Source organism: Aquarana catesbeiana, linkage group LG01, assembly GCF_042186555.1.
Source record: "Aquarana catesbeiana isolate 2022-GZ linkage group LG01, ASM4218655v1, whole genome shotgun sequence".
Taxonomy (NCBI): Eukaryota; Metazoa; Chordata; class Amphibia; order Anura; family Ranidae; genus Aquarana; species Aquarana catesbeiana.
In genome coordinates, this window is record NC_133324.1 from 106,125,958 (window position 1) to 106,153,031 (window position 27,074).

The 27,074-nt window shown below is 41.7% G+C and overlaps 1 protein-coding gene across 1 annotated transcript in view; it reads right to left on the reverse strand.

Annotated features, from left to right (window-relative positions):
• Positions 1–11,994, reverse strand: part of ESM1 (endothelial cell specific molecule 1) — a 36,319-nt gene extending 24,325 nt beyond the window's left edge. Inside the window, exon 1 of the mRNA XM_073622457.1 lies at positions 11,307–11,994. Coding sequence (XP_073478558.1) covers positions 11,307–11,607 — 301 coding nt within the window. The 5' untranslated portion in view covers positions 11,608–11,994. The remainder of the gene's footprint in view (positions 1–11,306) is intronic.
• Positions 11,995–27,074: the final 15,080 nt, after the last annotated feature.

Genomic DNA, 27,074 nt, shown 5'->3' on the forward strand with positions numbered 1-27,074 from the left:
TGTGTTTTTATATCACTATACTACAAGAATTGACATGCTCCTTTTTAATAGCCACGTTAAATAATTTCCGATTCCACTAGACCTTTCCGGGATTTCAACAAAAGTCGCAGCATCCTACGAATCCAGGTTGTATGCCAGCGCCCATTTTAGGTACTCTTAAGCCTTCGTACACACGATCGGATTGTTAGCCAACAAAACCGTGGAATTTTGTCCGAAGGGCGTTGGCCCAAACTTGTCTTGCATACACACGGTCACACAATTGTTGGCCAACAATTACGAATGTAGTGACGTACTAGATGTACTACATGGTTTTTCAGCTCTTTAGCGCCACCCTTTGAGCTCCTTCTGCTAATTTCGTGTTAGTAGAAGTTTTATGATTGTTGATTCGCGCTTTTCATTTCACACTTTTCATTTCGCATTTTTCAGTTTGCGCTTTTCAATTTGTTTCTGAATGGCTGTTCGTCAACCAGACATGTTGCGGTATTGGAGGTGATAACGTGTTATTTATTATTGGCCTTGGAGTTATTGCTTTGACATTATTTTTTTGGTTGAATAATGATTTTATTTGGTATATTTTCTATATTTTTGGATGCATAGAATGCACTTTTTGGTTAAGTTCTATTGGTAGATAACAGGAGAATAATACTTGGCTATGTGCTTTACTTCAAATGACAGTTTGGGAGTAGGCAGTTACATTTTAAAAAATACAATGTAAAATTGACAAGGGAGTTGTATCTTTGATCTTAAAAATGACGGGATAATGGTGTTGTGGTAACTTGCCCAAATAAAAAAAAAAAAACATAATAATATTATTCTTGATATCACTAGAAAAAAAAAGCCTTTGAAAATTTGTTTGCAATAACTCAGTATCACCAGCAAAGCAGCTTCATTATTATCCCATTAAAGAAGAAGAGAATTGTGCGCTGCATTTGGAGATTTCATAATTTGCCACGTCACAAATGTTAATTCTCCATTACGAACGCTAGTTTACAAGACCGAACGCTTCTGGCTTGTCCTTGCTTCCGAGCATGCGTGTTTGTACTTTGGACTTTTGTCCGACGGATTTGTGTACACACGCTTGGAAAATCCGACAACACACATTTGTCCACGTAAAATCTGAAAACCTGCTAGCCAACATTTGTTGCCGGAAAGTCCAACAACAATTGTCCGATGGAGCATACACACGGTCAGATTTACCGACAACAGCCTGTCATCCAACATTTCCCGTTGGAAAGTCCGATTATGTGTACGAGGCTTTACTCTGTCCCTTCATAACCAAAATAATGGTGCTCTAATCCAATGAGTGAACAAAATAATAAGCCTTAGTAATATGCTTAACCAGCACACTCTTTACCGAGGTGTGTAGATTTACTTATAAAATGTATAGTGATAACACATAACACACTTGTGAAAAAAACGTATAAAAAACTGTATAGTCCAGATAAAGTCCAAATATATATAGATATAGTAATATTGCAGTGACTTCTGTGATAGATCCACTCCAAAAATGTGCCAATTCAGTAATGAGTAATTCAAAGACTGCCACCGCCACCTCTAGGTGACATGCCTGCTCAGTGCTCACCTCCATGAAAGACCTCCAAAGGTCAAATCAAGCCTGGATTTAAAATCCTGAACCTTCCTAGATGGGATAATCAGCCGTGTCTTGAATCTCTGCACCTCTCTCCAGACACTCTGAGAAACACTCCTCAGTATGCCGCTCAAAATGAATGGGAGAAATTCATAGCGCAACACCGCTTGGTATAAATACAGTTTTAAACATACAAAGAAGTGCCCACTCACTTTAGATATGTCTTGTATGTGAATGGACACTTCTTTGGCTGAACTTTGCCATTCTGCACAGGTGGGACCCTCTGCTCTACATTTTGCCCCTCTGCTCTACATTTTGCCTCTCTGATCTAAATCATGCCTCACTTTTCTACTTCCTGGCCCTCTGCTCTACCACCTGTCCCTGTGCTCTACCTATCGACTCTCTGTTCTATCTCCTGACCTCTGCTCTACCTCCTGACCTCTGCTCTACCTTCTGAGCTTCTGCTCTACTTCCCAACCCTCTGGTCTACCTTTTCACCCTGTGTTCTATCTCTACCTATCTGCTCTCTTTATTGACCATCTGCTCTACCTTATGATCCCTACTCTACCTCCTAACCCTCTGCTCTTCCTCTTGGCCTTCTGCTCTATCTCCTGACCTCCATTCTACCTCTGAATTCTCTGCTCTACATCTCACATCTCTGCTCTGCTTCCTGTCCCTTTGCTCTACCTCCTGCCCCTCTTATCTGCCTCCTGTCCCTTTGTTCTACCTTCTGCCCCTCTGATCTATTTCCTGACTCTCTGTTCTACATCCTGCCCCTCTGCTCGAACTCCTTGCCAACCATGTAAGGGGTCCTTTGATACATACTCATTACTGTTACACTCTGTACACTATGCTTTACATTCCATGGTCCAAACTGCTGTAACATAGACCCGACCCCTGCACTCTACACTATGTGTTGTGTATTATATGGTCCTGATGCCTTTATTCTGTATGCTATGTTGTGTACTGACCAAAGTATGTTCATTGCTTTGTAGTTTGAAACTTTGATGAAGTTCTTCTTTAAGGTAGGTTCAGACAAAATGTTTGCTCTCTGTGTATATTCACTGTTACTAATTATTATTCTTTTCTATTGATACTTTCCTTTATGGATTATTTTATAGGTACAAGAACTGCAGACAGTGTACGGTGTATACACATACATCAACTGTCCCTGACTTCAAGGGAATGTACCTGATTTGGAGCAATGTCCCTCTGTCCCTCTTTCCTCCTCATTTATCCATCATTTTGATCTGATCTATATAGTTGTATACAGGGCTTTTTTCTCAGAGAATAGGTGCAGGAACTTCCCCTTTTGGGAGTTACCCATTGTCTTTGCCCCTACCTACCTCTGAGCACCAGTCCTTGGTTCCAGCCCCTACCCACCTCCCAGCACTGCCCCTTTTAGAGAATACAGACCAAGTAACATTTGTTGTACTAAGTAATCCATATGGAATTTGTTATTGATAACAAGAAAAGCAGTAAAATAGACCCCCCACAGCCAACAACAATAGACCCACCAGCAACACTAGATCCCCCCTGCAACATTGGACCACCTACAACAAAATACCACCCAGCAACAATAGACCCTCTAGCAGCCAGCTATAATAGACCCACCCCAGCAATAATAGACCCCCCACCAGCAACAATAGACCACTCCAGCAGCAATCAACCCTTCTGCAGAAATAAATCCCCTTCAGCAACAATAGACACTGTAGCACAACCCAGCACTCCTTGCCATTACATACATTCAGTGGTGGAGGTGCCAAAACTGCGTTCCCCCGTGTTCCCGCTGAAAAAAAGCCCTGGTTGTATATAAAATGCACTTTTTATCTTTCAAAAAGTGTTTCCCAGTGCTAAACCTTTCATCCAATTTCTAAATTGCTGCATTTGTAAAAAGACAAGTATAAGGCCCCTTTCACACGAACGATCCGTTCAGGTCCGCCTGTCAGTTTCTTAGGCGGACCTGAACGGACCCTCCATAGATCTCTATGGAGCGTCAGATGTCAGTGGTGACATGTCCGCTGACATCCGACCCGCTCCGATCCGAAAAAGTGTAACGGAGGAAAAACCTACTTTTCCATCCATTTTCGGATCGGATCGGGTGACAACGGACTCTACGGTTCGTCATCATCCAATCCCCCATAGGGGAGAGCGGCACTCTGACAGGTCCGTCGCAGCACAGTGTGCAGAGAAAGACCTGTCATCTTCCTGCTCAGCGGGAATCGGTGGATTGATCCACGCTGAGCAAGCGGATGTTCACGGGGCGGATCATCATGGATCCGTCCCGTGTGAAAGAGCCCTAAAGGAATAGTAGTGGTCTTAAAGCGGCTGACGTACAATGACGGCGATTCACCCAGGAGAGCCAAGCTGCCGCAGTACAACTGCAGTGGCTGGTCCTTAAGTGGTTAAGACACACCCAATATACAGTGCCACCTCTTCGCCATCCCAAGGTGTCCCTCTTTCCTAATTTCCAAAGTCAGGAGGTAAGCAAATATTTTGCATGTTAAGAAGCCCTTTCAGGACGATAAGTGACAATACATAAGGCCTGATGCACTCCATGCAGTGTACAGACCTTTAGATGGTCTGTACTGCAGAAAACCACAGCACACAGCTCATCAAAGGCATCAGCGTGATTCTGCTGTGGCCACAGTGTTACACTGTTGCTCCCTATGTTAACAAAGCTGTATTAAACCTAATGACGGACATAAATAAACCACAAAATTCTGAATTGCCTGTTCGCTATTAAGTACTATGTACCCGCTCCTTCAAAGGTTATGAGATGCATATTGTAACCGCTAATAGGACAGAAAAGATAACTTCAAACAAAGGTGATATTTAACTGCTTCAACCCCGGAAGATTTTACCCCCTTCCTGACCAGAGCACTTTTTGCGATTCGGCACTGCGGTGTTTTAACTGACAATTGCGCGGTCGTGCGACGTTGCACCCAAACAAAATTGACATCCTTTTTTTCCTCACAAATAGAGCTTTCTTTTGGTGGTATTTGATAACCTCTGCAGTTTTTATTTTTGACGCTATAAACAAAAAAAGAGCGACAATTTTGAAAAAAACGCAATATTTTTTACTTTTTGCTATAATAAATATCCCCCAAAAATATATATAAAAAAAAAATTTTTCCTCAGTTTAGGCCTATATGTATTCTTCTACATATTTTTGCTAAAAAAATCGCAATAAGCGTATATTGATTGGTTTGCGCAAAAGTTATAGCGTCTACAAAATAGGGGATAGTTTCTTCAGCAGGTATGATCTTTGAGTTAATTTTAGTCCTTTTGTTGTATAACACAAAACATTCTCTATTATTAGCAATTTATATCTATCTCCCTTTTCAATTTTATCTAGTGCAGTCAACCCATACAACAAATTAGTCGCTCCAATTGATCAATTATCATTGATCCTTTCAGCGTCCCGGGTTTCTTATTAGTATACCTTGTTTTTGGTGAGTATTGAGGACTCTTTTGTCCTTTCTTCATTATAGTTAATTGAGCCTTATATATGTGTATTTCCACAGCTACTTTCAAGGTTTTTTATCAAGCCCCCTGCAGTCACAATAAGGCAGTGAAGAACGACCCTCAATTTGGAGGTGGCCCACCCGACCCCTCGGGGTTCAGTGGGTATATTGCGATAATCCTTGATTGATGTTATTTTCATCTTTGTTGGGACCTATTGGTTGGGGGATATTGCATTTGTCTAGTCCCTTTGCATTCATGTTAGTAGCCTGCACAACGCTGTCTTTCATTATAATTTGCACATTCTGTTATACTAATATGAGATTTTCTTTTTATAGAATTACAACCTGTTATATCCCCTGAGGAAGCCAATGTATTGGCGAAACTAGTAGGGACTATTTGTTCCAGTCTTTCCATCTACTGGTTGTAAACATCTGCCTATGCTCCATTTTGTAACCTATATTCTGTATGAATGTACCCTTCTTTTTAAATGATTTTTGTAAATAAATTGAATTAATTTTAGTATTTGTATTGTTGTATTTTTGGCAACCCAATAATCCCATTACCCAGTCCATTGCTTCTTTCTATGGCATTTTTATTTATTTATTTATTTATTTTACTAGTAATGGCGGCGATGTGCGTTTTTTATCGGGACTGCGACATTATAGTGGTCACATCGGACACTTTTGACACATTTTTGGGACAATTGGCATTTATACAGCGATCAATGCTATAGAAATGCACTGATCACTGTAAAAATGTCACTGGCAGGGAAGGGGTTAACACTAGGGGGCGATCAAGGGGTTAATTGTGTTCCCTTGTGTGTGTTCTAACTGAAGGGGGGAGGGGACTGTGTAGGGGAGATGACAGATCGCTGTTCATACTCTGTATGAACAGACGATCTGTCTCTTCTCCCCTCAGAGAACTGGAAACTGTGTGTTTACACGCACAGATCCCGGTTCTCGGTGTATCAGCAGCGATTGCGGGAGCCCGGCGGTGATCGTGACCGCCGGGCACTTTTGCATCGGCTCCGGGGGAGTGCAGCTGGCGTGCGCCCCTAGTGGCCACAGGGCGAAGCGACGTAACATAATGACATTTCGTCTAGCCGTGCCATTCTGCCGCAGTACAACTGCGGAGGCTGGTTGGCAAGTGGTTAAAAGAAATCTGTAGTAAGCGAAATACAGTATGCAGGCAGCCATTGTTGATCTCCTTCTAAAAATAGTAATTGCCTGGCTGCCTCTGGCTTCAATACTTTCTGAGTCTAAGACCTGGAAAAACGTATAGAAAATAATGTCATAGCAAAATCAAAACTCCTGTTCTGCATACTTGTCCAAGGACAGAAGGCACTGAAGTCTTTAAGCAGTGAACAAGCATTTCCATAAGGACCTCAGCAATGGCAGCATATATATTTCTCTTAGTACAGCTTGTGGTTTCCTTTTTATTAAAAATGTGAAAATTTTAGCTTCCTGTTATTGGATGATTAATAAAAAGGGCAATGCGATGTTAACTGTCATCTACCACTCACATTATACATATCTTTTATTGATCTGACTGCTTTAATGTAAGTTACTTTGGCTTTTTTCCCCATAGGTTGGTGTACATCATATGTTTCTGCACTTATTAGGGAGAACATGTACCAGAGAAATATGAACAATTTTACATGTGTTTTTGATGCGCTTTCTTGTGTTTTTTTTTTTTTTTTTGTAGGAGGAGACTGATTGTTAAGCTTAAAACCTGCCATAAGTGCATGTACATGCATTTTTCATATGCTCCCTTCGAAGTCTATAGGCTTCAAAACTTAGCATGCTGCGCCAAAAGAAGCACCTGCACCTTCAAAAAAAAATCACTATGCACTATGTTGCATTGATATGAACAGGCACCATAGAGAATAATGTGATTTCCAATGCTGTGCACTGCAGTGTGATGTCAGACACAGGAGAAATTGCAGCTTGAAGCACCACAAGAAGTGCTTTAACCTTGAACTTCCATTATATTCATTGGTGCCCATTCACACCTGAGCTAAGTGTCGCTTGACGCATGAAGCTCGTCACTCAAAAAACAACATGAGCTTCTTGTGAGGCATAGTTGTACATTTTGGCCCCAACAGACTTCAGCTGGAATGTCTAAAAAATGTGCAAAAAATGCACAAAATCATATGCATTGCATATTTTTTCTTGCCTAGTAACTAACTTTCCACTGTCAAAAAAAAAAGAAAAATAAAAACTTTTAAGTCTATAACTAGGTTCACAACCTATGCATTTTGCAGTGCATTTTTAAATTTTGAAGAAACGCACTATAGTCCATTTAACATGATTTCCTATAGGTCACATTTTACATCTATGCATTTTCAACCAGTGTGTTTTATGGAAAGGGTTGCGGACTTGTGTTTTTGGATCCATAGACTTCATTGGAAACGCAGAAGAATCACATCAAAAACACACTGCTTGCATTCTTGCAGGCTTCTCCAGCATGACAACAGACACATCCCAAAAAAACATAAAAGTATGAAAAATGCGCCAAAAACACGTGTGAAAAAAACACAAAATGTACTGGAAAAACACATCAACTGCAACCTGCATAGTGGTGAACCTAGCCTAAAACGCAAGCAAAAAAAAAAAATAAAAACAATAAAAATGACCAAAGATGCTCAGCTCAATTGTGAACGGGTCAAGTTCTGTCTATGGCTTTTTAGTAGGTTCACACAGGCACTGGCTTTGCTTTAGCATGTAGCTAATGTCCTCAGATGGCATTACGTGTTTCAGGTCAGGAAGTATTGAAGCAATTCAGCAGAACGGCCAGGCAACTGTATTTTCAGATGGAAAGGTCAGCAATGGCAGCCTTCATATTTCTCTCAGTGCAAGTTTAAATATATCAAATACTGCATACTGTATAATAGTAGTATTTATTCAACTCAAGTAGAGGTAGAGATAGTCAAACAGAGGAGAACTCTGGCTGATCGTTCTTTGGTTTATCCCCTCTACACTGATGGAATCTGATGGTTTTGGGGAAATGTGCATCATTAGGCTTAGTGGGCAGTACAGTGGCTTAGTGGTTAGCATGCCTGCTTTCCAGCACTTGAGTAGATGGGGTGAATCCCAACCAGCACACTATCTGCATAGAGTTTCCATGTTTGTGTAGGTTCCCTCTGCGTACTCTGGTTTCTTCCCACATTCCAAAGACCTATTGGTAGGTTTATTAGCTCCTGTGTAAAATGCCCCTACTATATGTATGTGAGGGAGAAACATGAGGTTGTGAGCTCCTTGAGGGCAGGAACTGATGTGAATAAATAGTATGAAAAGTGCTGTGTAAATTACCAGCACTATAAAAATACTTATAATAAAATTATAAAATTCACACATCCTTTCAATTACTTGTTTTTCGTGACGCAAAGACCTTTATTGATTAGATTATTTTACGTCTTCATTTTTATTTAGCAGATCAGACTACAACTCATGGTATTTGTGGTGCAGATGCCTCACCTACTAATATAACAGTGTATTGGTATGCCATTCAAAATGAATGGAACTACAGTTTGCCTGTTACCATACGTTGCAGTGTGGCCTGGAAAAATATGTATTTTACCACACATAACGCTACACAATAGTGTGAAGGGTGCCTCATTTGTTCTGGAAATTATTGACACTAAAATGTAATTTATAATAGTACACAGGCTAAAATGTTCCTGAAATTAAAGTGACAATAAACCAAAATGTATTATATTGCAGTTTCCGAATCATTAGATGAGGTGGCTGCATTAGTTTTCTTTATTTAGGCTGTTTTCACCTGGTGATCTGGCCAGTTACACACCTCCTGTATTAGAGTGCCTGCACGCTCGATGAAGGAGCAATAGATACATCTTTGGACAGCAGAATTGTCAGTCTGGTGGGGGGGGGGGCATGTTAGACTGGCACAGGGGTCTCCAAGCTTTCTAAACAAAGGGCAACTTTACTGTTCTTCGGACTTCAGGGGGAGCGGAGTGTAGCCAGTGCGAGTAGAAAATGTCCTGGCATCAATGGGGGATAAACAGCCCTCCATCTTTAGTATTAGGAGGAGAAATGGTGGCCCATCATTGGTGTCAGTGAGAGGAATAGTGCCCTATCATTGGTGTCAGTGAGATGAATAGTGCCCTATCATTGGTGTCAGTGAGATGAATAGTGCCCTATCATTGGTGTCAGTAAGAAGAATAGTGCCCTATCATTGGTGTCAGTAAGAAGAATAGTGCCCTATCATTGGTGTCAGTAAGAAGAATAGTGCCCTATCATTGGTGTCAGTGGGAGGAAATGTACCCTATCATTGGTGTCAGTGAGAGGAATAGTGCCCTATCATTGGTGTCAGTGAGAGGAATAGTGCCCTATCATTGGTGTCAGTGAGATGAATAGTGCCCTATCATTGGTGTCAGTAAGAAGAATAGTGCCCCATCATTGGTGTCAGTGAGATGAATAGTGCCCTATCATTGGTGTCAGTAAGAAGAATAGTGCCCTATCATTGGTGTCAGTAAGAAGAATAGTGCCCTATCATTGGTGTCAGTGGGAGGAAATGTGCCCTATCATTGGTGTCAGTGAGAGGAATAGTGCCCTATCATTGGTGTCAGTGGGAGGAATAGTGCCCAATCATTGGTGTCAGTGAGAGGAATAGTGCCCCATCATTGGTGTCGGTGAGAGGAATATTTGCCCCATCATTGGTGTCAGTGGGAGGAATAGAGCCCCATCATTGGTGTCAGTGGGAGGAATAGTGCCCCATCATTGGTGTCAGTGGGAGGAATAGTGCCCTATCATTGGTGTCAGTGAGAGGAATAGTGCCCCATCATTGGTGTCAGTGGGAGAAATAGTGCCCTATCATTGGTGTCAGTGAGAGGAATAGTGCCCTATCATTGGTGTCAGTGGGAGGAATAGTGCCCTATCATTGGTGTCAGTGAGAGGAATAGTGCCCCATCATTGGTGTCAGTGGGAGAAATAGTGCCCTATCATTGGTGTCAGTGAGAGGAATAGTGTCCTATCATTGGTGTCAGTAAGAGGAATAGTGCCCCATCATTGCTGCGGTGAGAGGAATATTTGCCCCATCATTGGTGTCAGTGGGAGGAATAGAGCCCCATCATTGGTGTCAGTGGGAGGAATAGTGCCCTATCATTGGTGTCAGTGGGAGGAATAGTGCCCTATCATTGGTGTCAGTGAGAGGAATAGTGCCCCATCATTGGTGTCAGTGGGAGAAATAGTGCCCTATCATTGGTGTCAGTGAGAGGAATAGTGTCCTATCATTGGTGTCAGTAAGAGGAATAGTGCCCCATCATTGGTGTCGGTGAGAGGAATATTTGCCCCATCATTGGTGTCAGTGGGAGGAATAGAGCCCCATCATTGGTGTCAGTGGGAGGAATAGTGCCCTATCATTGGTGTCAGTGGGAGGAATAGTGCCCTATCATTGGTGTCAGTGGGAGGAATGGTAACATATAATTGGTGTCAGTGGGAAGAATAGTGCCCCATCAGTGTCAGTGGCAAGAATACTGCCCCAAGGGCCAGATAAGGGCAAGCAAAGAGCTGCATTTGCCCCCCCCCCCCCCCCCCGGGCCACAGTTTGGAGACCCCTGGACTAGCAGATGGGCTTGACTAACAAATTGAAGCCCAATTCCAGCTAACATTTTACAAGCAGTTAAAGCAACAGTTTTATTTTTTTTAAAGTGGAATAAAGGTTGTCATGAATAAATAAAACTGACTGTTGATACATAACAGACTTACTAGCAGAATCACCAGATGAAAATAAAGGAAAGAAATCCTAAAAAAGAAAACTAATGCAGCCGTCACATCTAAGAATTGGTAAGCTGCAATATAATAAATGTTTGCTTTTGGGTTTATTACCGCTTTAAACATGCCTGGAATGTACATAGATCTATCCTTAAACTAAGTTAGCAGACAATAAAATGTTGCTATTTTTAGCAATTTGCAAAATAAAAAATACGCAATTGATCAATTATAACTAATCGCCTGGAGAATCATTACTAGACTCTGAAATGTTGAAAATATAATTAAAATAACCCAAGTGTTTTATCATTCGGATACAAAATGAGCTAGATTGAGTAATCCTAACAAACAACAGTAGAGCCCATCTTTCACTTATTTACCAGAATTTGCAAATTTTTATTTATTGCCTGCTTAGGAATATAATAAAGCATTGTGAATGTGTATTTAATCATTGGTATTTAATTGCTGACATTTTGTGAATAAAGAGATAACACTACGCAGAATAAAAATAGCTTGATTACCTCGGCAGACGCCAAATTCATCTCCGAAATCATCTTCTTCCGTAAAAAACTGGCAAGTCAGTCCAGGACCACATTTAACTCCATCCATGCCAGACACAGTCCTGTAACAGGTTTCTCCAGCGGCTGCGGCACAGACCCTGCAGCATCCACAGTCGTCCAGCACGGTCCTCTTACATCTCACGGTACTCTTGCATTCGTTGCTGTCGCAGCGATCTGGACAATCCACGGCGTACTGGGAATTCCGGCCAGTGCCAAAGTGCATGTTAATCAGCAGAGAGGCAACAAAGATGCAGCACCTCATATCTGCAGACAGAATGGACTTTGTACTTTTGGACACTGAGCTGCACTGACAGCCTCTGGGCTGAGGACAGGAATGAATCCAAAGTAGTAGCTGAGCATCAATCTCCAAATTTAGCAGCTTTATACATTGTCTTCCCACAGGCTTGTCAATCGTCAGCTTCCTCAATCCGGCCGTGCTGTCCTACTGCCAGCCTCCCTTCTTTTTACTTCACAAAATCCAGGATGGAGGTTGGATTAACAAGCTGCTGCCATCCAGGAATTGAAAAGCATGTGCTGATGTCATTTGTTATGTTTAGATTTTTTTTTTTTTAGGTTTTCTTTTTTTTTTTCTCAGGAGAACAATAATCTGTCTATCCATATGCAATGACTACGGATGTCTGCGTGGAGAGAGAATAGACAGAGAATATTATGTTTTGTGAGGCTGATCATTTCTAAACATGCACGATGCAGAAATTGAAAAAACGGTCAAATTCTTTTTATAATAAAGAGCAAACCAGGGGCCCTAAGGCCCCATTCACACCTGAGCATTTTGTAGCTTGAAGCCTCAAGCTACCAAACGCTGGAGGGGAAAAAAATCAATTATTCTCTATGGAGATGGTTCACATCTCCACTCCAAAACGCCTGAAGCCAGAAGCTCCAAAACGCCTGAAGCTCAAACAAGTTCTGGAACTTTTTTTCTTAGGCAGATTTGGGCGTTTTTCTGCTTTTTACATTGGTGACCTTTTGAGCTGTAAAAAAAATTGCAGCAAAAACGCATAAAAATCGTGGCAAAAACCGCAGCAAAATTTGCGGCAAGATCGCAGTAAAATCACGCAACTTTCTGCCTGAAAACGCTACGCTCAGGTGTGAATGGGGCCTAACTATCAGTCTGCCAAGGTTCTGTGATTCCAAATGCATTGGTGTGCGCAGCCTATTGCATTAGGGTGTGCACCCCAGAGCACAAACACACAAGCTTGTATATCAGCAGAGCAGTGGACAGTGTCAGTACAGCAAATATTGGTGTCAGTAGTTTTTATTATTTTTAATTATTTTTTACATTACTATTTTTTTAAATTTATTTTTTACAGAATTATTTTTTATTAATTTTTTACATTTTTTTTTTAGGAGCCCCCGTTATGGGGCTTTGGAGAAATATCAAGGGTCTAAAGTCTCAAACTTTCGGCCCTCCAGCTGTTGCAAAACTAAAAGTCCCACGAGGCATTGCAAGGCTGACAGTTACAAGCATGACTTCCACAGGCAGAGGCATGATGGGACTTGTAGTTTCACAACAGCTAGAGGGCCGACAGTTTGAGACCCCTGGTCTAAACAGACCCTTGGAGTCTCACTTTTGAGACCGAGAAATACACTTAGGACAGAGATTCCCCAGTCCCTTTCTCTGCAGCCTTCAGTAAATTTAGTTTAGGCTTCAGAACCCTCTCCATGGCTGCAATCTATTTATCACCCCCCCCAGCCACCTTCTGGCCATTCCCCTCCAGGGATTGGCTATAACATAATAAATATTTAGGCTGACCATCTGCCTCTAGCAGCCCCATATTCTGGAAATTTCTTCCAGAAACAGGGGGAAGCATTCAAACTCTCGGCCTTTGAATCCCAGAAAAAACAATCACTGCTCCCTTAGCTACAAAAGAAGTCAAAAATTCAATGTTACCAGCATGCTATGCTAGGAGGGTGCTAGATCAATTTATAGACATGCTGTTAGGTATTTAAGCGTTGCTGTATATGCCGCCCAAGTGCTTCTTTTTCCCTGACATTGCACATTATTTACCTAGGTATGTTCTTGGAGATCATTACTATGAAAAATATTACATTCCTACTGATATGATGAGGTATTAGAATAAAAACATCTCTTACTCACTGTCTTCTAATGCAGCAGTAATATGGTCATCCCTCTGAGCACACTCCCACTGTATACGCATGCTGTGTCTTCAAGATGTTAATAGAGAAATAAGATGCAGTTCGACTCCTGGAGCAGTGAAAATGCCTGAAAGTGATATACCTACAGCGCCTTGAAAAAGTATTCCATTTTCTAAATTTTGTCATGTTACAACCAAATTAGTAAATGTATTTTATTGGGATTTTATGTGATAGACCAACACAAAGTGGCACATAATTGTGAAGTGGAAGGAAAATGAGAATGGTTTTCAATTTTTTTTTTACAAATAAATATCTGAAAAGTGTGGCGTGCATTTGTTTTCAGCCCCCTTTACTCTGATACCCCTAACTAATATCTAGTGGAACCAATTGCCTTCAGAAGTCACCTAATTAGTAAATAGAGTCCACCTGTGTGTAATTTATTCTCAGTATAAATACAGTTGTTTTGTGAAGCCCTCAGAGGGGTTAGTGAACAAACAGCATAATGAAGGCCAAGAAACACACCAGACAGGTCAGGGATAAAGTTGTGGAGAAGTTTAAAGCAGGGTTAGGTTATAAAAAAATATCCCAAGCTTTGAACATCTCACGGAGCACTGTTCAATCCATCATCCATAAATGGAAAGAGTATGGCACAGCTGCAAACCTACCAAGACATGGCAGTCCACCTAAACTGACAGGCCGGGCAAGGAGAGCAATAATCAGAGAAGCAGCCAGAAGGCCCATGGTAACTCTGGAGGAGCTGCAGAGATCCACAGCTCAAATGGGAGAATCTGTCCACAGGACAACTATTAACCGTGCACTCAACAAATCTGGCCTTGTGGAAGAGTGGCAAGAAGAAAGCCATTGTTGAAAGAAAGCCATAAAAACTCCTGTTTGCAATTTGCGAGAAGCCATGTGGGGGACACAGCAAACATGCGGAAGAAGGTGCTCTGGTCAGATGAGACCAAAATCTTTTTGCCTTAAAAGCAAAAGGCTATGAGTGGCGGAAAACTAATGCTTCATGTAAACGGGACGTTTTTCAACCTCTTCTGAACGATTTAACTTGACAGCTAGAAACCGGCGTCTAAAAACATCCGTTTAGCTGCATTTACATGCCGCGTTTAGCCACGTTAAGCTGCGTTTGCGTCTTTCAAAATAGCCAAAAATGAAAAACACCTGTAAACGAAACGCGGCTAAACGCGAGTTACCGTGTTTTGCCACATTTTGCAGCGTTTGGTGTTTGAAATGCCTCTAAACACAGCTTCTGAATGCATTTTTTTGGATTCCAAAAAAAGCCTCCAAACACAACTGCCTAGAAACAACTATAAACAAACCTGTGTACATGTACTGATAAGATAACATACAGGAGGGTTCAGGAGCAGTTGAAAAAATGCCCAACTGCTCCTAAACGTTCGTTTATCAGCAGCAGTGTACATTAGGGCCTTACGCTGCACATCACCCTGAACATACCATCCCCACTGTGAAACATGGTGGTGGCAACATCATCTTGTGGAGATGCTTTTCTGCAGCAGGGACAGGGAAGCTGGTCAGAGATGATGGGAAGATGGATGGAGCCAAATACAGGGCAATCTTAGAAGAAAACCTGTTAGAGTCTGCAAAAGACTTGAAACTGGGTTGAAGGTTCACCTTCCAGCAGGGCAATGACCCTAAGCATACAGCCAGATCTACAATGGAATGGTTTAGATCAAAACATATTCATGTGTTAGAATGGCCCAGTCAAAGTCCAGACCTAAATCCAATTGAAAATCTGTGACAAGACAGGAAAATTGCTGTTCACAGACGCTCTCCATCCAATCTGACAGAGCTTGAGCTATTTTGCAAAGAAGAATGGACAACATGTCACTCTCTAGATGTGCAAAGCTGGTAGAGACATCCCCAAAAAGACTTGCAACTGGAATTGCAGCGAAAGGTGATTCAAGGCACTGTAGATAAAAACAAACTGTGCAGCTTTGACTAAAGTTGAATAGTGCCCTAGCTATAGGCATAAGCAATTTACAAATGGGAAAAAAAGCATTGCTCCAAATAGTGCAACAATATGTAACATTCAGTTGTACATAAAAAGTGAAAAAGTGTCCATGTGCAAATAGAACCCAATCCTAATAATTCAACACAAAATATCAAAAACAGTCCATAAGTGCAAAATAATCCAATGAAGGGATGATCCGTGCAGAGTGAAAGTAAAGGGATCCATCACCAGAAGCACCCTCACACTCAGGCTTCTTACCAGATGTCCAGGACCATAAATTATATTGGTCAAACAGGCAGCAGCAAGTTTATCAAGGAGGGTAACCATCATATGGATCACAGATCGTATAGGCGAGACTCACAATGATAAAAAAAAAGGAAAACTTTCATAGCGAAGCCCATCATGATATAAAAAGGATTTATTTTAAAAGATGGCTACAATATCCTTCATACAAAACATAAAAGGCCTTTGTTAACAGAAGAGGAGTAGGCTGTCGGCTTCAAACACTACCGCTGGTAAGCGATTGGGCGTGCGTGATGTCGTCATTGGTAGGTCACTCCCTGATGCATTTTGTCATTAACAAGACGTCTTTGTAGGATGGGCAATTTACAGGCCACTCAAAATCTGGCTGAAAAACTCCCAGAGAGGGCATCATCCCATCCTACTTTGTAGCTAGGACGTTGCTAAGGCACTCCCAGCCGATTCAAACCCCTCATATACACTTTCTATCTCCTGCCATAGTAGCCCTAAGCTCATCGATGCAGGCATGGAGGACCTAGTGGAGCACATATGGGAACAGATTGGAGAGCTCACTCCTGTAATGGTGAAGGAGTGAGTAGTAAGGGCCGGACAGAAGAATTCCATCTCTAAGAGATTTCAGCTAGGTTTTGAGGGTTTGTACACCTATAGCATGGGCATTGTTCAACTTTAGCCAAAGCTAAACAGTTTGTTTTTATCTACAGGCACCCCTTACCTGCAAAGGCAGTATATTGGTAGAGGTTAACTAACATTTTAACTACTTGTTGACCACATAACATAGTTATACGGCAGCAGAGTTGCTCTCCTGCAGGTGATCACGCACCTTAGACACAGCACAAGCTGATTCGTGGATGCCAGCCAATGGATGACTGCCGGCACCCACTGATCGGCAAGAAGAAAGACAGGACAGTGCTCTCTCTCTGTAAACAACACAGAGCTCTGCCAGTGGGGATGTGCAAAGCAGGGAATAAAAATCATTACATCCCTCAGTAAAAGCACCTCACAGTACACATAAACAATGGTTAGGCACACTTTTAACCCTTTTATCACCCTAGATGTTAACCCCTTCCCAGCCAGTGTCATTAGTACAGTAACAGTGTATATTTTTAGCACTGATCACTGTATTAGTGGCACTGGTTTCCACAAAGTGTCAGTTAGTGTGAGACTACCCATCATACTATCACAGCTCGCTATAAGTTGCTGATCGCCGCCATTACTAGTATAAAAAAATAAATAAATAAAAATGAATAAATACAAATTCCAGTATACACCATAGTTTGTAGACGCTACTTTTGTGTAAACCAATCAATATACGCTTATTGGGATTTTGTTACCAAAAATATGTAGCAGAATACATTTTGGCCTAAACTTATAAAGAAATTTTTTTTTTATTTCATTTTAGATATGTTTATAGCAGAAAGTAAAAAATATTGTTTATTTTTCGAAATTTTCGTTTTTTTTTGTTTTTTTGGAAAATTATTTTGATTATTTTCAAAAAAACATATAATATACAAACAAACAGTAAGGACCGCTCACCACAGTACGATGAGCCGTCCTAAAAATGAAGAAAAGAAGTTAAACACACCAAAAAAAAAAAAAGTGCAAGACACCAGTATGAACATTGCCCACAAAGCTTATCAACTCAACCTACACCACTCTCTCAATCCCTCATTACATACTTAACCAAAATATAAGGATCTATGTGAAAAAACACCCACTCTGTCTAGGGGATATAAAATAAGAAACCCACCATACCTTTAGCACAGAAGGACTATGTACCTGCTCCTTCAAAGGTAATGAGATGCATATTGTAACCGCTAATACGACAGAAAGGATAACTTCAAACAAAGGTGAAATTTAACTGCTTCAGCCCCGGAAGATCTTACCCCCTTCCTGACCAGAGCACTTTTTGCGATTCGGCACTACGTCGCTTTAACTGGCAATTGCGCGGTTGTGCACCCAAACAAAATTGACGCCCTTTTTTGATCACCTCTGCAGTTTTTATTTTTTGCGCTATAAACAAAAAAAGAGCGACAATTCTGAAAAAAAAGCAATATTTTTTACTTTTTGCTATAATAAATATCCCCCAAAAACATATAAAAAAACAATTTTTTTCCTCAATTTAGGCCGATATGTATTCTTCTACATATTTTTGTTAAAAAAAATTGCAATAAGTGTATATTGATTGGTTTGCACAATAGTTATAGCGTCTTCAAAATAGGGGATAGTTTTATGGCATTTTTATTAATTTTTTTTTTTTTTACTAGTAATGGCAGTGATCTGCGATTTTTATCATGACTGCGACATTACGGTGGAGACATCGGACACTTTTGACACTATTTTGGGACCATTGTCATTTATACAGCGATCAGTGCTATAAAAATGCATTGATTACTGTGTAAATGACACTGGCAGGGAAGGGGTTAACCACTAGGGGCGATGAAGGGGTTAAGTGTGTCCTAAGGAGTGATTCTAACTGTGGGGTGGATGGGCTTCAACTCACATGACAGCGATCACTGTTCCCGATGACAGGGAGCAGTGATCTCTGTCATGTCACTAGGCAGAATGGGGAAATGCCTTGTTTACATAGGCACTTCCCCATTCTGCGGCTCTGTGACACGATCACCGGGAGACCAGCAGACATCGAGTCTGCCGGTCCCACGGGCACGGTCACCCTGTACGCGGTGGGCGCACGCACGCCCGTTATCCCCGCTAATTAAAGGGAACGTAGAGGTTCGCCCATTTGCCCACCGCTGCCATTGTGCCGAGTCGACGTATATCGGCGTGCAGCGGTCGGAAAGTGGTTAATCTGTTATAGTGAGAGGTGAAGCCATTCATCCCCCACAGATCTTATCAAAATTAAGAAGTCCCCCCCCCGTTCAAATATGTGGCTTTGTAAAAGGGCAGAGTCTTATTCACTGAAGCCTTCCAGAACTCTACGGACGGGGGTGTAGTGCTCTTCCAAGACCAAAATTGAAAACATAGTGGTGATCAAATACCAACAAAAGAAAGCTCTATTTGTGTAAAAAAATAAATAATATAAATTTTGTTTATGTACAGCGTTGCATGACCGCACAATTGTCAGTTAAATTAACACAGTGCCAAAAAGCAAAAAAATTGGCTGGTCATGAAGGGGGTAAATTATCTGGAGGTCAACTGGTTGATACCAGTTTTAGTTAGCAGTCTATGTAGATTTTGTGTTTCAATAATTTTTATTAAGTTTTCACAAAGAAGAAGTACAGAAAAATAGGAGAACAATTTAAATTCCTGTTATGCATTAGAACATATAGTAAAAGAGAATTACTTGAGAGGGTACATTGAAACTACAGAAACCACGCTTAAACTTGAACAGTAAGTATAGTATTAGCATTGATTGATCGGTTGGGGTATTGCCTCCGCACCCAGACACCCCATCTGGGAGCAAACTGTGTCACAGGGTAGAAGGCAACGCGGCCAACCCTAACTTTTTTTACTTTCGTTTCAATGTTTTTATTGGCGTTTTCACGTCAGATATAACAATAACAAAACATGTAGACAATATATCAGTTGCAGTGTACTTGATGTTTGTTTATACGAGTAAGAACACTGGGTACCTCTTTCTTAGTACTCAGATAATACTCGTCAAACTCCTTTTAAAACTCAAAGATATAAAATAGAGATAAAAGAAGAAAGAAAAGAAAAGAGGGGGGGGGGGGAAAGACCCCAAGCTCTGGTCCCTGCCCCTCAAAATCTCCTCAGCTCGGAGCCGTACGGGGATCTCCAGTCAGGTATCTAATCCACGGGCCCCAGAATTTTTTGAAGACCACTAATTTGTCATTCAAGACTGCCAAGAGCCTTTCATTTATCATGAGCCAGGAGAGCTTGTGCTTAAGTTGGTCAAATGGGATGGCAGCTGATCTCCAGTTTCTGGCTATAGTGATTCTGGCATAGATAAATGTGAAAGTGATAAGCGTTCTCTGTTTTTTTGAGGCCGCGTCAACTTTAGGCCCCAGCAGGGCATGTTTGGGGGATTTAGTGAGGTTGACTTGGGTAAGGGTGAAAATAAAGTTGTGGACCCTTATCCAGAATCTGTGATTGTTGCTCTGTGTCATTTCACTCACGCCTTCTACAGTGCCTAGGTTAGTTGAAAAAGCTTTCAAGATATTTCACCCCACTGGGACATCCAAACCTATGTTTTTACACTTTTCCTAACTTATCATTTCATTATATCAACTTTGGAATGTTTGGAATGTTCTTTAGTCTTTATTTTCATAGCTGCCTTTTAGATTCATATCCTTAATGCTGAAATGTGTAAGTAATTATTTTAATCCAGCAATGTATAAATTACTTCATTAAAATTTGTCAGGATAGAAGTATGGTAGCTATAATTGTGGGATCTTTTTAAAAAGTCCAGAGCTACTGTTCTTACATTACCTTTAGAACAAGCATGGGTATCACATCTCAGGACTTACTGAGCAGTAAAGCAAAAAAAAAAAAAAGACAACCCTGAAAAATGAACGCACCTTCCAAATTTCTATGCTAACCACTGTACTTTAAATATATTTTACATACAAGTTGCCTATATACTGTACTTGAACCTAGACATCAGCCTCCTGTAATCTTCTGCACAGCACAGGAAAAGTTGGCACTAGGGTTTATTCAGGGTTGCAGCGTTTTTCAACCCAACATTTAAGACACAGATATGACATGAGATGACAATAGTTATTATTTCCATAAGTAAAGAGAGGAAGTTTGAAAACTGTACACATGAATAGGGCATAAATCCTCTGTCTGATGTTTGCCTGGAGTTCCACATTAATGAAAACTCTTTAACCGTGAGTTTTTTTGCCAGAAAATGTACCAGGGAGGCATTTAGGTTCAGTTTGCATTTGAGTTTGTAAGGCTTGTCGCCTCAAAAAAGTACATGAGCTTCTTTGGGGCAAAATCGTGTGTTTGTGGCCCAAAGAGTTTAATGGGAGTGCGTGAAAAACACGTGTTTATGTGCATTTTCAGGCACTCTAATTTAAAGTCTATGGGGCCAAAATGCCAATTCTGCCCCTGTACTACATATAAAAACAGAAGGGAAAATGTGCAAAAAGCCTCTAAATCGCTCATGCTATCTTTTGAGTGAAGATTTTTAAAACAGATTAGATGTACTCAATATTACTTCCTAAGGGTACTCTTCCACTAACCACCACTAACCACCAATGTGGGGGAACAGTGCAGTTTTCATTATCTGCATTTACTTTCTGATTATTATTAACTACTTCCCGCCCGCAATATAGCAATATGACATGCACAAAGTAGTTCTATTACCCTGATCGGATGTCATATGACGTGATCAGGATAACTCACGATCACGCGCCCCCGGGGGCGCACAGCGTGTCAATCGGTGGTGCGGCATGTCAGTCTGACACACCGCAGCTCTGATCTGGGTGAAGAGCCTCTGACGGAGATCACGTGATTAGCTGTGTCCAATCACAACTGATCATAATGTAAGCAGGAAGAGCCGTTCATCGGCTTTTCCTCCACTCGCGTCTGACAGACGCGAGTAGAGGAGAGCCAATCGGCTGCTCTCCTGACAGGGGGGGTCTGCGCTGATTAATTATCAGCGCAGCCCCCCACCCAGGACCACCAGGGATGCCATCCATGGCCACCAGGGATGCTGAGCATAGATGCCCACCCAGGGCGACCAGGGATGCCACCATGGACCACCAGGTATGATGTTTAAAGATGCCAATCAGTGCCCATAAATTATGCCAATCAGTGCCCAGCACTAAAGCCTGCCAGTGCCTCCTCATCATTGCTGCCTATCAGAGCCATCTATCAGTACCCATCAGTGCCTCACATCAGTGCCACCTATCAGTGGCCATCAGTGCTGCCTATCAGTGGCCATCAATGCCACCTATAAGTGCCCATCAGTGCCGCCTATCAGTGCCCATCAGTGCCACCTATTAATGACCATCAGTGCTTCATATCAGTGCCCATCAGTGCCGCCTATCAGTGCCCATCAGTGCCGCCTATCAGTGCCTCATCATCAGTGCTCATTAATGCCACCTCATCAGTGCCACCTCACCAGTGCCCATCTGTGCCGCCTTTTCAGTGCTTGTCAGTGCAGCCTCATCAGTGAAGGAGAAAAATTACTTATTTACAAACTTTTATAACAAACACAAAGAAAAACATTTTTTTCGGTCTTTTTTTATTTGTTTAGCAAAAAAAAAAAAAAAAACCCCAATACCGCCAAAAGAAAGCTCTTTGTGGGAACAAAATGATAAAAATGTTGTGTTTGGGTACAGCATTGTATGACCGCGCAATTGTCATTCAAAGTGTGACAGCGCTGAAAGCTGAACATTGGTCTGGGCAGGAAGGGGGGAAAGTGCCCAGTATTGAAGTGGTTAATATTTGTGTATTTTCATTATTATTATTATTACTGAAAGTCATTTTTTATACTGAGCAGTCCTGAGTCTCAAATATATTAAAGAGGAACTGCAGTCTGCTCACATAATTTGTAATAAAAACATTTTTTCCATTCTGAAGCTTCCCTCCAACCACTTTGCATATTATTTTATATATATTGTGATTCTGTACTTGCCAAATATGCTGTAGAAATTTCTCTCCGCTGAGTCTGGCTGCAATCATTTTAACTGTGGGCAGCTGAAGCTGCTGCCTGTTCACTTCCTATATTTACACAGACACACAGAGGCACACCTCCAGCTCTGCAGCTCTCATTGGCCCTACTATGACTCATACCCCCTCCCTTCCTAGCAAAATCTTAGGAGAGTGAGGGAGAGAGCTGTGCATGATGTCATAAGCCTAGGATTTTTACCAGAAAAGAAACAGGAAGTGGACTGTATAAGGTATTTACTGGCAGAAAAAAATATTTAACTACCCAAAGTTAAAACAACAAGGGCAGAAGATTTAATAGAAGGAAAGTTGCAAAAATGACTGAAGTGCCACTGTAAGTATGCCTCCTTCCTTATTCCAATATTTATTCTTAGGTTGCAACTTACCATTCACACTGATGTATTGTGAGCTATAGATACAGTAATTGTTATCAGTAGGGATGGGCCGATCACCCCCCAGTTCGGTTCGCACCAGAACACCTCGAACAGGCAAAAAGTTCTAGTGAACAAGTCTATTGGACATGAACATGAAAAATCAAGTCTTAATTTTAAAGGCTTATATGCAAGTTATTGTCATAAAAAGTGTTTGGGGACCTGGGTACTGTGCTAGGGGACATGTATCAATGCAAAAAAAAGTTTTTAAAATGATCGTTTTTTCAGGAGCAGTGATTTTAGTAATTTTTAAAGTGAAACAATAAAAATGAAATATTCCTGTAAATATCGTGCCTGGGGGTCCCCCTAGTCTGCCTGTAAAGTGGAGCATCTGGCCGATGTGTAGAACAGTGCCACAGCAATAATGAAATTTTAAAGGAAAAAATGTCATTCAAACTTGCCCATGGCTGTAATGTATTGCCAGCTCCCGACAATATAGATAAAAAATCTATAAAAAAAACGTTATGGAGGTCTTTCAGGTCTGGTATGGATTTTAAGGGTAACTCCACGCCAAAATGTTTAAAAAATCACGTGGGGTCACCCCCAAAATCCATGCCAAAGCTTTATCCAAGCATGCAGCCTGGAGGTCAGGATGGGGGGGGATGAGTGAGCGCCCCCCCCTCCTGAACTATACCAGGCCACATGCCCTCAACATGGGGGTATATAGTGCGGTCTGTATAGTATATATAATACAGTTCAGAGTATATAGTGCAGTCCGTGTAGTACATACATATAATACAGTTCGGAGTATATAGTGCAGTCCGGGTAGTATATATAATGAACAAACTAATGCTGGCCATACACTATACAGAAAATCGGCCGAACACATTTTCGAAAAACGAACGTTCGACCGTGACCGCAAACGATCGTGCCATCATGTAATGACCGATAAATTGTTCAGTGGACATGAATAAATAATTTTTTGTTCGTTTTTTTACATATACCTAGTGCAGACAGTTCGGACGGGAAACACATTAACCTTGCAATTTATCGTACGTTCGGCAGAAATTTTCCAAACTTCCCGTTCGTTTTTATCCCACAAAAACGTCACAAACGATTATCGATTTGTGCCCATTAACTTGCCGAAAAACGAACGAAGTGTCTATACGAACGATTTTTCGGCCGATTTTTCGTATAGTGTATGGCCAGCATTTCAGCTGATGTTCAAGCCCATCCCGAGTTATCAGATATTCCCTGACACCTGAAGCTCGTTGCAAGGTTTTCTCCGCGTTAAAAAGGTTGAAATTACCCTGTGTTCTCATGCTTCTGAACTGTCTGATATTGACCCGGCTTGCTCTTGGATACCTCTTGTCTTTCTCCTTGCTCTGACCTCGGCTTGTCCAATGGATCTGCTCCTGTCTCCTGTGTATGACCCTGGCTTGCCTCACCACATCTCTGATCTTCTGTCTGCTACCACCAGCTCCTTGACCTTAGCTATGTCCCCTGACTACCTCCTGTTTTACCCTGTCTGCCGTGATCCTCTCAAGGTGTCTACCTGCAGTACCCACCTGTGGCATCAGCCTGAGGTACTTACTTGCTGTGACCAGCCCGCTGCTTCGTTCCTGCTGTGCTCTGCCTGCACCAACACCAGCCCTCCTGATTCCTGCTGCTCCTGCAGTCCACCTGCAGGGAGTTTGCCACATCAGCATTCCACGCCAGCAGCATAGCCGGCAATCCCTGTTTCTTTGGGCTTAGTGATCCCTGTTACCATCTTCAGGGACACCAAGAACTCAGCTGCAAGGAGATCCACCTCAGCATTTTGGCTTCAGGACCAGGTTCTGGACAGTTTGTATTCATGGTGGACTACCGAAGTTTGAGTTTTTCACTTGACTCTAATTTGATAATATTATAATTCATGCACTCTTTATAAATGTATCATTTATGTGATAGCTCAACAATATTTTTGAAAATAATGGCTGTAGCTGACAGCAGTGGGCATTGTATTCTGACAGCTGGGAAACCTCTTGCTGTCAGAATACAATAGCGTAGTCAGTGTTGATGGGGGAATTGAGCAATTTTCTTTCCTTCCACACGTGGTTGAAGGAAAGAAAATTACATACTCTATGGCCAGCTTTAAGACTGCTACACACTATTAGTTTTTTTACGTTTAATCCAGTGGGTTGAACAAAAATAAACTGTCTGCTCCAGTGGGAGCTGCTGTACTAATGATCCGACGTCATCGCAGTGATCTCCCCCGCTGAGCTGTTGTGTTCTAACAGGGGGGTATGGCCCCCTCGTCAGAACACTCTGATCAGCGTTCTCCGCCATTGGCTGAGAGTGCTGATCAGGAGCTGGTCGGCTGCTGGTTTTCCAGCATGCATGTCCGACAGAAGCCGGCCAAACGCCTGGCTTCTGTCAGACTGGCTGGCATACACACAGGCCAAATGTCGGCCGGGTTTTATTGACCCGGTCAATGTCAGACGGCATTCTTCGGCCCGTGTCTGCGGGGCTTTAGGCTACATTCACATGGGTGAAGGAGGGGGGCAGATAGTTTCTGCTCTCAGAGGAAGCTAAATGCCACCTCTGGATGCTGCAACACTGTGTGCTATGACCACATACAAACTGGCTGATTAGCTGCCGCCAGAACCTCTGCAGAAACATCATCCCTGGCCGCACACTGGCTGGGTCCAGGGTCAGTCTGAGGTTCTACTGGCATAGTCATTTAGATGAGTGGTTACATGGAAATGGCAGCACTGTCAACTATTTACAATTACACAAATTACATTATCTACTGATTCTTACTTGTGATTGCCCATGGTCGACCATGTGTGCCCATGTGATTGCAGCCTTAAAGTCATACCTTATTTTTTTTCTTTAAAAATAATAAACATGTTATACTTACCTGCTCTGTGTAGTGGTTTTGCACAGAGCAGCCCAGATCCTCTTCTTCTTGAGTCCCCTGCCTGTGCTCCTAGCCCCTCCCTCCTGCCAAGTGCCCCCTCAAAAAGCAGTTTGCTATGGGGGGCACCTGAGCTGAGCCACAGCTCTGTGTACCCATTCAGACATGGAGCCACAGTTTGGCTCTGCCCCTTTTCTCTCCTTATTGGTGAACTGACTTTGATTGACAGCAGCGTGCGCCAATGGCTCCGCTGCTGTGTCTCAGCCAATCGGTAGGGAGAGTCCTGGATGGCCGAGGCACTCGTGCAGCATCGCTGGATCGAGATGAGGTTCAGGTACTGTAAGTATTAGGAAGGCTGTTGCACACAGAAGCTTTTTTTATCTTAATGCATAGAATGCATTAAAATAAAAAAACCTTGTGCCTTCCCAACCAATTTAAGACTTCAGTGGCAAGATCCCCCTGCCAGAATTTGTATACAAAGGGAGTTTTTTACATCTCTTGCTGCAGCAGGAGGAGTCTCACTTGTCCTGCTGCTTTCTATGCAAAGTGACAAAAACACAGAGTATATACTTTGGGCCAAACCCCTCAAAATGGCAGGTGGGTGCACTAGAAACTCAAAAAGAGATCTCACTTCTAAAGTCTCTAAAAGATATAAGAAACTGATGTTTAATCCAGCCAGCCAACATCCACCAGCTGGTGTATTGCCAGATTTTTCATAATACCAACAATAAATTCTTCTGACTTCGTTTTAAAGAACGTATATATGTCAACGTTTATCTAAACCCTAACTGGATGATATTTAGTTTGCTAATGTGCTCTGTATTGTACTGCTTTTTTTTTTTTTCATAAAATATTTTTGTACCTTTTTTGTCATCCTGTTTTGAATCTCAGTGCAGCTGATCTCCTACAGCCTCTTTTAGCCACTTCCTCTCTACATGCACTGAATAGGCTTCCTTAAATCGACATCAGTGAACCATGCCGCAGTGGTGTGTGATCATGACCACGTGTAGTTGCAATAAGGAGGGCATGTGACAAGGTGACAATGCGGGAACACAATTAAAAGATTGTTGTCACCTCATAACAGAAAGGGCCTGACACGTAATTTTATTAGAAGCTGCAGATTTAAAATGATTGAAAACAGCTTTTGAAATTACATAAACATTTCACAGCTTACACAAGGTTGATTTAATGATTGAGGTACTTCTTTATCAAAAAGAATGTATTTAAAGTACATGTAAAATGTATTACAACACTCAGAGTATGGTTATTTAACTTTTATTTGTTATTCTTATTAAATGACATATTTTGCTAATAAAATGTATGCATGATATATAGCTTTAGCAGGAATTGTCAGTAGTTAATGAAGTCCAGGCGCCCTCTGCAGGTTCCTTTAATATATTACAGATTTCTGAATAGCGATTTTTATTCACTATGAAAATAAAGTGACTTATTGACTTATCCTGGAAAAAATACATCTATACTATACAATACTATATTAT